The 12,588-nt window shown below is 35.9% G+C and overlaps 1 protein-coding gene across 1 annotated transcript in view; it reads right to left on the bottom strand.

Annotated features, from left to right (window-relative positions):
* LOC125679594 (DNA repair protein RAD50-like) overlaps positions 1-12,588 on the bottom strand; it is a 74,204-nt gene that overhangs the window by 19,166 nt on the left and 42,450 nt on the right. The window contains exons 18-27 of the mRNA XM_048918903.2: positions 10,038-10,124; positions 9,704-9,796; positions 9,427-9,461; positions 9,222-9,312; positions 6,880-7,015; positions 6,326-6,439; positions 5,034-5,129; positions 4,803-4,950; positions 2,277-2,334; positions 709-910 (exon numbers count right to left, since the gene is read on the bottom strand). Coding sequence (XP_048774860.2) covers positions 709-910; positions 2,277-2,334; positions 4,803-4,950; positions 5,034-5,129; positions 6,326-6,439; positions 6,880-7,015; positions 9,222-9,312; positions 9,427-9,461; positions 9,704-9,796; positions 10,038-10,124 — 1,060 coding nt within the window. The remainder of the gene's footprint in view (positions 1-708; positions 911-2,276; positions 2,335-4,802; positions 4,951-5,033; positions 5,130-6,325; positions 6,440-6,879; positions 7,016-9,221; positions 9,313-9,426; positions 9,462-9,703; positions 9,797-10,037; positions 10,125-12,588) is intronic.

Raw genomic sequence — 12,588 nt, 5'->3', positions numbered from 1 at the left:
TGTCCCCCACCGCAGCATAGAAAAGTTGAAATGCAAACTGTAAAACTTGTAGAATCAAAATTGTGGCGCAGTTTGATCAACTACATATGGTGACTAACAAATTGAATTTAATCTGTTGAGCGGTTTTAGAGGAGTTGCATCCACAAAGTCAAGTGGGATGGACAGACGGACACAGGTATTTCTATGTCCCCTACCGTTGCGATAGGGACAAAAAACATTGTTATAGCTTCACAATGAGCAATGAAAATTACACGGCTATTTATCATTGAAATTTCTATCTTGTTTTCTTAATGCAGCAACATTCATTTAGACGTACTGCAGCCTTGTGTAACACACTGTACTTGATTGACTTGTGTAACACACTGTACTTGATTGACTTGTATGACCAAGACAAAATTCTACATATTCTACTAACACCAGTTATTTGTAATTATCTGTAATTACCGTAATCTCTCCGTCATACTGATCATTCTCACTGATGTAATTACTGTAATCTCTCTGTCATACTGATCATTCTCGCTGATGTAATTACCGTAATCTCTCTGTCATACTGATCATTCTCGCTGATGTAATTACCGAAATCTCTCTGTCATACTGATCATTCTCGCTGATGTAATTACCGTAATCTCTCTGTCATACTGATCATTCTCGCTGATGTAATTACCGTAATCTCTCTGTCATACTGATCATTCTCGCTGATGTAATTACCGTAATCTCTCTGTCATACTGATCATTCTCGCTGATTAGTGTACTCTTGTCCTCCTCCAGTTTATTTCGCTGTTGAAGATCACTGTCAATCTGAAGCTTCTCTTCCTTCCGTTGATTCACATCAGACTTCAAGCGCTGAACTTCATCAGAGTGCAAGTTTAATTTCTGTCTCAAGCTGTCCATCTGTTTGTTTGACGAGTCACTGAAAAACAAAAATACTTCATGTAACATATTTCATCCGTGGATGAGTGGTTTGAGCATCGCGCTCAAAATCACACGGCCTTTCACCTCTGGTTGGCACGGGTTCGAATCCCGTTCGCGCCGGTAAGTGAGAAAGTTTCCCAGTTTACTTTCAGAAGGTCGGTGGTCTCTTCCCAGGTACATTGTATCTGGGTTCTCTCTTCCACTAATAAAAACTGGGCGCCACCAGATAACTGAAAAATTGAGTGTGGCGGAAAACAGTAAAACAATTGACAGGGGATGCTTACTCCTCCTAGGCACCTGATCCCACCTCTTGTATATCTAGGAGTCCATGTTTGCCCAATTATCTATTTTGTATTCCCTACAGGAATTCTCTCCATTTTTAAATTTTCAGTTCAAAGTTTGTGTGTTGTCACAACGCAATTTCCCTAACTGTCTGACACACGTCTTTCCTTAGGCGACTCGAACACTTCTTCAGTGATATCTGACGGCCGTCCAGCTCCTTTCTTTTCACTCTGATTTAAAACTTCCTCTGTAAATCGTTTGTGCCAGTGATAAACTAAAGCCCTCGACACAGTTCTCACTTTGTTTGTTTTAATAAGTGGGAGTATTACTGAGCTGGACGGCCCTCGACACAGTTCTCACTCCGCTTGTTTTAATAAGTGGGAGTATTACTGAGCTGGACGGCCCTCGACACAGTTCTCACTCCGCTTGTTTTAATAAGTGGGAGTATTTCCGAGCTTTACACAGAGTTTGAGGTATGATCGCTGCTCCATCTTCACGTTACAGGTTTTCATAACTTGATATAAAATATCAACTTTTTCTGTATTTGTGACTGAAACTTTACAAAAGCTTTACAAAATGACATATCTAAAACAATGAAAAATGACTTATAAAATTTGAATTATTTTCCCACTTTTTCTTTGAATACTGAGACATGCTACACAGATTTCAATACTTTTCAACATTTGACTGTATGGCTGCTTCGGGTACCCATACCTTCCAAGCATAGAAAGATCATTTTAACGTATTTATCAAGTTTTATCCAAAAACGTCATTTAGAAAGGAAAATAAACAGAATGTCTCAATAATTTCCAAACAGCCCTCGTACTTTCTTCCTGTTGCGACTCCTGCTTGTGTTTTTGGAGTCGATATAAAAACGTGATAGTGGTTCACAGAAGCGTTTGAAAATGTTAACTTGTATCAAAATTATTCATGTATAATAAATTTGATGTCCGATGACCGAAACATGCAGGAGTTTTTACCCCCTCCCCCAGACTGAATTAAGATTTTTATCTGACATTGATCTTTTCATCTTGCCTCTTAAAAGGTCCAAGTGTCTCCATTTTTGGATACAATGTACCAACCTTTTTATCTGTAGATCTTCCTTTTCACTGATGACATCCTGGAGTGTTCTGTCAGAGTCTGCAATAATAAAGATACACTTATCTTTAACTGTCCTACAACAAATACCTGCCCCTCCCTTCTCATGACTCTGTAATAATAAAGACACACCTATCTACAAATACCCGCCCCTCCCTTCTCATGACTCTGTAATAATATAGACATACCTATCTACAAATACCCGCCCCTCCCTTCTCATGACTCTGTAATAATAAAGACACACCTATCTACAAATAACCGCCCCTCCCTTCTCATGACTCTGTAATAATAAAGACACACCTATCTACAAATACCCGCCCCTCCCTTCTCATGACTCTGTAATAATAAAGACACACCTATCTACAAATAACTGATCCTCCCTTCTCATGACTATGTAATAATAAAGACACACCTATCTACAAATACCCGCCCCTCCCTTCTCATGACTATGTAATAATAAAGACACACCTATCTACAAATAACCGCCCCTCCCTTCTCATGACTCTGTAACAATAAAGACACACCCATCTACAAATAACCGCCCCTCCCTTCTCATGACTCTGTAATAATAAAGACACACCTATCTACAAATAACTGATCCTCCCTTCTCATGACTCTGTAATAATAAAGACACACCTATCTACAAATACCCGCCCCTCCCTTCTCATGACTCTGTAATAATAAAGACACACCTATCTACAAATAACCGCCCCTCCCTTCTCATGACTCTGTAATAATAAAGACACACCTATCTACAAATAACTGATCCTCCCTTCTCATGACTCTGTAATAATAAAGACACACCTATCTACAAATACCCGCCCCTCCCTTCTCATGACTCTGTAATAATAAAGACACACCTATCTACAAATAACCGCCCCTCCCTTCTCATGACTCTGTAATAATAAAGACACACCTATCTACAAATAACCGCCCCTCCCTTCTCATGACTCTGTAATAATAAAGACACACCTATCTACAAATACCCGCCCTTCCCTTCTCATGACTCTGTAATAATAAAGATACACCTATCTACAAATAACCGCCCCTCCCTTCTCATGACCCTGTAATAATAAAGACACACCTATCTACAACAATCATAGTGTGACAAATGACCTTCAACTTTGACAAATGCCCACATGTCACGTCTCATGACCTTTTATCTTTGACCAACTGAATATATTATCTAAGAAACTTCATAATCCAACTACAAAGGTAATCCAATTTCAGTGGGATTTCCTCTCCTCCATTTATTAGCATAAACTATTGTGTGTGGTGTGCAAGCCAGTGTAGTGCATACTTCTAACATTGGGGAAAAATCCCCCCAAACCTATTATGTGCGTAACCTATTATGTGCGTCTAAAAAATGACAAGAATGGGTGTGCAAATTTCTTCAACCATTATCACCATTCTCCAGGATAAAAAAATGTTATTCAAAGTTTCCTCATATTCATTATGGTGACAGTTATGAAGACATTTGATGAAAGCTGTGCACTTACTGCACATATACTGTTTATGTTTACTTTCATATTTATTCATTTTGTGATGAAATTTAATAGGATTTGGTATGTACAAATAAATATATATTTATAAATTGTGAGGAAACAGTCAATTTATTTGTATTTCAAAATGATAGTAGATATCATTAACTGCTTAAACCAGTGTTGTATAATTACTGCACACATTTATATTCAGATAAACCAGTGTTGTATAATTACTGCACACATATATATTCAGATAAACCAGTGTTGTATAATTACTGCACACATTTATATTCAGATAAATCAGCATTGTATAATTACTGCACACATTTATATTCAGATAAACCAGTGTTGTATAATTACTGCACACATTTATATTCAGATAAACCAGTGTTGTATAATTACTGCACACATTTATATTCAGATAAACCAGTGTTGTATAATTACTGCACACATTTATATTCAGATAAATCAGCATTGTATAATTACTGCACACATTTATATTCAGATAAACCAGCGTTGTATAATTACTGCACACATTTATACTCAGATAAACCAGCATTGTATAATTACTGCACACATTTATATTCAGATAAACCAGCATTGTATAATTACTGCACACATTTATATTCAGATAAACCAGCGTTGTATAATTACTGCACACATTTATATTCAGATAAACCAGCATTGTATAATTACTGCACACATTTATATTCAGATAAACCAGCATTGTATAATTACTGCACACATTTATATTCAGATAAACCAGCGTTGTATAATTACTGCACACATTTATATTCAGATAACTTCCTCCTGCCTTCCCCTAAGAATTCAGCACCAGATCCTTCCCTCTAGTATTATCTCCTCTTGAAACCAGCTTATCATGACAAAATCTGATTGGATCTGTTTTTTACTGACCTCCCCCTGAGAGTTTGGCACCCTCTGTTGAGATCTTTTTCTCAAGTTCTGTTATCTCCCCTTGGCACCGGTCCAACATGACAATATTTGATTGGATCTGTTTTTACTTACCTCCCCCTGAGAGTTTAGCGCCCTCTGTTGAGATCTTTTTCTCTAGCTCTGTTATCTCTCCTTGGTATCGGTCCATCATGACAATATCTGGTTGGATCTGTTTCGCCGTCTCGTCATCCTGTTCCTGGGTGTGTAGGTCCTCCTCTTTCTGTTCGAGGTGAAATTTACAAAGTAATCGCTACAAATTCTAAGCAATGTTAATGGTGGCTAGCAGAAAGAAGCAATGAATACCGTTTGAATGTTTTCTCTGAGCTTGGTTATGTCATCATTGATTTGCTTCAGCTTGTTCTTCAGCCCTGGAACTTCAGTACCTTCTAAAGTTGCAATCTAAAAGAAAGTTACATGCATATCAATTCTATCTGTTTGTAGTTGAAGACAAGAGGCCCATGGGCCACATCGCTCACCTGAGTCACCTTGGCCCATATTTAAAGATTTTCCCTACATATTTGCATGTAAAACTTTGACCCCTATTGTGACCCCAACCTACCACCGGGGGCCATGATTTTTACAAACTGGAATCTGCACTATATCAGGAAGCTTTCATGTAATTATAAACTTTTCTGGCCCAGTGGTCCTTGAGAAGAAGATTTTTAAAGATTTTCCCTATATATTCGCATGTAAAACTTTGATCCCTTATTGTGGCCCCATCCTACCCCTGGGATGTTAAAAAACTTGGGACCTGCACTATGTCAGGAAGCTTTTAAGTAAATGTAAACTTCTCTGTCCCAGTGGTTCTTGAGAAGAAGATTTTAAAGATTTTCCTTATATATTTGTATGTAAAACTTTGATCCATATAGTGGCCCCACCCTACCCCCTGGAACCATGGTTTTAACCAACTTGAATCTGCACAATGTCAGGAAGCTTTCATGTAAATGTAAACTTTTATGGCTCAGTGGTTCTTGAGAAGATTTTCCTTACACCTTTCTATGTAAAACATTGATCCCCTATTGTAGCCCCACCCTACCCCCAGGGGCCATGATCTGAACAACTTGAACCTTCTTTATACCAGAAATTTTTCAAGTAAATTTTCACTCCTATGGCCCAGTGGTTCTTGAGAAGAATACTTTTTAAGATTTTCCCTTTTAATTTGCATGTAAAAAATTTGATCCTCTATAGGTGAGGCACCCTACCCCAGGGATCATGATTTTAACAAACTTAAATCTCCACTATGTCAAGAAGCTTTTATGTAAATTTCAGTTTTTCTGGCCCTTGGGTTCTTGAAAAGAAGATTTTTAAATCATCCCATAATATTTTTCCATTTTTGTGATTATCTCCCTTTTGAAGACAGCATGGCCGGATATTTGAACAAACTTCAATCCCCTTCACCCAAGGATGATTTGTACCTAGTTTGGTTGAAATTGGTCCAGTCGTTCTGGAGAAGAAGTTGAAAGTATGAAAAGTTTACAGACAGACATTGTACAATGGGTGATCAGAAAAGCTCACTTGAGCTTTCAGCTCAGGTGAGCTAAAAAACCACCTGCATCACTTCAATTAACCACTCCCACTTCAACCTTTGAACTTACATTTTCTTTGAGAGGCTTCAGCTGCATCATGGCATCGTATTTCGAGCGATACTCATCTAAATCTTTCTCAGACTTCCTTAATTTGCTTGGTACCATACGCAATTTGTTTTTCAACTGAAAAAAAATCACAGAATTTTATATTTTGCATACTCCTGTGGACTTGATTTTATGGTTGAGAAGTCAACATAACATTTATTGTTACTCAGTTCCTCTTATTTGTGAAGGATGTAAATTTCAGGCAATCTGACTAAAGTACAGACCTATATCATGAATATAGGTCTATACCTTAGTCAGATTGAATTTCACATGTGAATGATTTATACTTGTGGGTATATATACACTGCAGTAAATAATAAACCACAAGAAAAATGTATAATTTTACACTATGTGCAATATATTCATGATTTTACAGTTTCCAACAGATTTATGATTTTTACAGTATGTACAATAAATATATTCATGATTTTACAGTATGTACAACATATATTTAGTTTGACTTTGTTACTCAGAGTACACCTTTATCAGAATTTGTACTGAAGAATGAGATCCCTGACCTCAATAATGAGTTCTTTGACTTCTTGATCGGTGTCGAATTCTCTGTGACATAGCGGACAGCACGGCTCTTGCTTCTCAAGGTCATTAACATACTTCTGAAAGAAGTGCTCAGCCCCCAGCAGTGACCCTCTCTGACTGCAAAAAAAAAGGGGGGGATTATACAGACTTGATGTGTTGACTGGCTGTCTGGGTGAACTCTGTCAATCCAAACAGCCAACTAGACAGGTGAACTCAATACATTCACTTTGTTCCTTCAGTTCATTTCCTGTGTGAATTAGGTGCTGACATTGATATGAATTAGGTGCTGACATTGACATGAATTAGGTGCTGACATCGACATGAATTAGGTGCTGACATTGACGTGAATTAGGTGCTGACATTGATATGAATTAGGTGCTGACATTGACATGAATTAGGTGCTGACATTGACATGAATTAGGTGCTGACATTGACGTGAATTAGGTGCTGACATCAACGTGAATTAGGTGCTGATATTGACGTGAATTAGGTGCGGACATCGACGTGAATTAGGTGCTGACATTGACATGAATTAGGTGCTGACATCGACATGAATTAGGTGCTGACATCGACGTGAATTAGGTGCTGACATCGACGTGAATTAGGTGCTGATATTGACATGAATTAGGTGCTGACATTGACGTGAATTAGGTGCTGACATTGACGTGAATTAGGTGCTGACATTGACGTGAATTAGGTGCTGACATTGACGTGGATTAGGTGCTGACATTGATGTGAATTAGGTGCTGACATTGACATGAATTAGGTGTTGACATTGACGTGGATTAGGTGCTGACATTGACATGAATTAGGTGCTGACATTGACGTGGATTAGGTGCTGACATTGACATGAATTAGGTGCTGACATTGACGTGGATTAGGTGCTGACATTGACGTGGATTAGGTGCTGACATCAACGTGAATTAGGTGTTGACATTGACGTGAATTAGGTGTTGACATTGACGTGAATTAGGTGCTGACATTGACATGAATTAGGTGCTGACATTGACATGCAAAGGAAATGATCAACAGTCCACAGTGCTTGTAAATTATGAACATTTTCACTTAAATATTAGATGCATACTACATGAAATTTGTGTTGTAAAGTATGACCTTAAAATACACACATCGTGCATTGCAGAAAACCAGCTATATCGACAAAACAGCTTCAGTGTCGTGGTATAAACTAACAAGTGTTTGTGAAACACTGATACTTCCTTGTAGCAGCAAAGTAAATCTAATACCCAAAGAAAGGTCACCAGGAATACACAATATGTCAAATATGAAAACCCTGTCACTAACCATTTAATAGTTAGGGTCTAAGTTTTTTTTTCATTAGTAGGTCAAACTTCAAAGTGAAGGTAACAAGATCAAAAACTTTGGTACCAAAGGAAAGGTCTTGTCACAAGAAATACACATGTGAAATATGAAAATCCCATCAACATCCATTCAAATGTTATGGGCAAGGTTAAAGTTTATGTGGACAAACAATCAGAAAGACCAAACACTATATGCCCCGGATCTATTATAGGGGTATAAAAATTTAAAAGAAATTGACATGAGAAGTAGAATTTTCTACCAAACATCATTAATGTTGTTCCGTTCACAGTAATTGGTGAGAATCACTTGAATACAAACACTTTAATTACCACTTAAATATCTCATTTATATAAAATTGTTACACTTAATCTTAATTCACATGTGTTGTCCATTCATACAACTACTGGAAAGAAATATGCAATTCAACAGACATGAAATAGTACCAAACGAGTACATGCAGACAAACGAGTACATTTTGGATCAATTCAGACCAACTGTTAAACTTCAAGATTCATATTTTAAAAAAATTCTCTTCGATCATAAAAATCTGCTGTTTTGATTCTCAGAAGAACGAAAAATATATGGTCCAAAATTCTTCCATTTTCAGAAGCAAGGACACTTGTCTTATGTTAAAATCAGCTGACTATTTCTTTATACAGAAATCATTACACACTGTCCTCTATTAACAACAGTTGACTATTCCTTTATATACAGAAATCATTACACACTGTCCTCTATTAAGAACAGTTGACTATTTCTTTATACAGAAATCATTACATACTGTCCTCTATTAAGAACAGTGGACTATTTCTTTATACAGAAATCATTACACACTGTCCTATATTAAGAACAGTGGACTATTTCTTTATACAGAAATCATTACACACTGTCCTCTATTAAGAACAGTGGACTATTTCTTTATACAGAAATCATTACACACTGTCCTATATTAAGAACAGTGGACTATTTCTTTATACAGAAATCATTACACATTGCTACTCACTCTTGAGCTGAGGACATCTTCTCTTGCAGGGAGGAAAGCCCATCATCAAAATTCTGACTGCCACACACAGAAAAGATTTTCTCCTCCACATCTATAACAGTCAACAGAAGTGTAGCTTACTTATGCAGAATTGTATACTGTAACAATCACTCCAGAATTTTTTTTTTATTTCAACACATTTAATAATAATTAAAAGATAACATACTTTTTAATTCCTCTTCCTTTTTCTTTAGAGTTTCTCTGGGGGAAAAAAATCATCATTTACAGTCGCATTTTGCAAATACTAAGCAGTGTCTTAAGAAACTGATACCCAAAGATGAGTTAAACTGAAAATACTTTCTTGGTGACGAATTTGTCTGAATTTCACCTACTTTAACCTAAACAACTGGTAATCTCGGATTATAACCAAAAATACTTCCTTGGTGACGAATTTGTCCGAATTACACCTATGTTACCTAGACAACTTGTATTTTCAGGTTTACCCGATCATCTTTTTCTCCGCCTCCCTACTGGATAGTTTACTTTTATTTGTCTGTACGTCTTGATTCAAACGCTTTACTGACTCTGTCTGCTTCCTGAAAATCACAAAATTTAATTTAACACTTGTCAAAGAATCAACAAAGACTGTTTAATCTTATATAACACCTGATCCAAATGGATTACCTTTAAAAGATATGGTTATAAAATAGATTACTATCAATAGATGTACATGTACATATATGAAATACATCCAATTAGAGGCAATATACTAATGCATATTACCATTTCATTCTGTCCATTTTTCTGAGCATAAAAAAAACATAGAACATTAGATACCCTATATATTCATCCAATTCTCCACGTACGTTCCTAGATGGCATGTGCCCCAGCAAATAAGTCAGTGTGTCTTCTTGCTTGGCACGCCTGTAAACAGAACATTGTTATAATACCAAACACACTGTACAACAAGGAGATTACATAACATTGTTATAACATCAAACACACTGTACAACAAGGAGATTACATAACATTGTTATAACATCAAACACACTGTACAACAAGATTACATAACATTGTTATAACACCAAACACACCGTACAACAAGGAGATTACATAACATTATTATAACACCAAACACACTGTACAACAAGGAGATTTCATAACAGTGTTATAACACCAAACACACTGTACAACAAGATTACATAACATTGTTATAACACCAAACACACCGTACAACAAGGAGATTACATAACATTATTATAACACCAAACACACTGTACAACAAGGAGATTTCATAACAGTGTTATAACACCAAACACACTGTACAACAAGGAGATTACATAACATTGTTATAACATCAAACACACCGTACAACAAGGAGATTTCATAACAGTGTTATAACACCAAACACACTGTACAACAAGATTACATAACATTGTTATAACATCAAACACACTGTACAACAAGGAGATTACATAACATTGTTATAACACCAAACACACCGTACAACAAGGAGATTTCATAACATTGTTATAACACCAAACACACTGTACAACAAGGAGATTACATAACATTGTTATAACACCAAACACACTGTACAACAAGATTACATAACAGTGTTATAACACCAAACACACTGTACAACAAGATTACATAACATTGTTATTACATCAAACACACTGTACAACAAGGAGATTACATAACATTGTTATAACACCAAACACACTGTACAACAAGATTACATAACATTGTTATAACACCAAACACACTGTACAACAAGATTACATAACAGTGTTATAACATCAAACACACTGTACAACAAGGAGATTACATAACATTGTTATAACACCAAACACACTGTACAACAAGGAGATTACATAACATTGTTATAACACCAAACACACCGTACAACAAGGAGATTTCATAACAGTGTTATAACACCAAACACACTGTACAACAAGATTACATAACAGTGTTATAACACCAAACACACTGTACAACAAGATTACATAACATTGTTATAACATCAAACACACTGTACAACAAGGAGATTACATAACAGTGTTATAACACCAAACACACTGTACAACAAGGAGATTACATAACAGTGTTATAACATCAAACACACTGTACAACAAGGAGATTACATAACATTGTTATAACACCAAACACACTGTACAACAAGGAGATTACATAACATTGTTATAACACCAAACACACTGTACAACAAGGAGATTACATAACATTGTTATAACACAAAACACACTGTACAACAAGATTACATAACAGTGTTATAACATCAAACACACTGTACAACAAGGAGATTACATAACATTGTTATAACATCAAACACACCGTACAACAAGGAGATTACATAACATTGTTATAACACAAAACACACTGTACAACAAGATTACATAACAGTGTTATAACATCAAACACACCGTACAACAAGGAGATTACATAACAGTGTTATAACACCAAACACACTGTACAACAAGATTACATAACATTGTTATAACACCAAACACACCGTACAACAAGGAGATTACATAACATTGTTATAACATCAAACACACTGTACTACAAGGAGATTACATAACAGTGTTATAACATCAAACACACTGTACAACAAGGAGATTACATAACAGTGTTATAACATCAAACACACTGTACAACAGGGAGATTACATAACATTGTTATAACACCAAACACACTGTACAACAAGATTACATAACATTGTTATAACACCAAACACACTGTACAACAAGGAGATTACATAACATTGTTATAACACCAAACACACTGTACAACAAGATTACATAACATTGTTATAACACCAAACACACTGTACAACAAGGAGATTACATAACATTGTTATAACATCAAACACACTGTACAACAAGATTACATAACATTGTTATAACATCAAACACACTGTACAACAAGGAGATTACATAACATTGTTATAACATCAAACACACTGTACAACAAGGAGATTACATAACAGTGTTATAACATCAAACACACTGTACAACAGGGAGATTACATAACATTGTTATAACACCAAACACACTGTACAACAAGATTACATAACATTGTTATAACACCAAACACACTGTACAACAAGGAGATTACATAACATTGTTATAACACCAAACACACTGTACAACAAGATTACATAACATTGTTATAACATCAAACACACTGTACAACAAGGAGATTACATAACAGTGTTATAACATCAAACACACTGTACAACAAGGAGATTACATAACAGTGTTATAACATCAAACACACTGTACAACAGGGAGATTACATAACATTGTTATAACACCAAACACACTGTACAACAAGGAGATTACATAACATTGTTATAACACCAAAC

This window comes from Ostrea edulis, chromosome 2, assembly GCF_947568905.1.
Source record: "Ostrea edulis chromosome 2, xbOstEdul1.1, whole genome shotgun sequence".
In the NCBI taxonomy this organism is placed as follows: Eukaryota; Metazoa; Mollusca; class Bivalvia; order Ostreida; family Ostreidae; genus Ostrea; species Ostrea edulis.
Note: the sequence above shows the minus strand (reverse complement) of the source record. Positions and strands in the feature narration are given on the sequence as shown.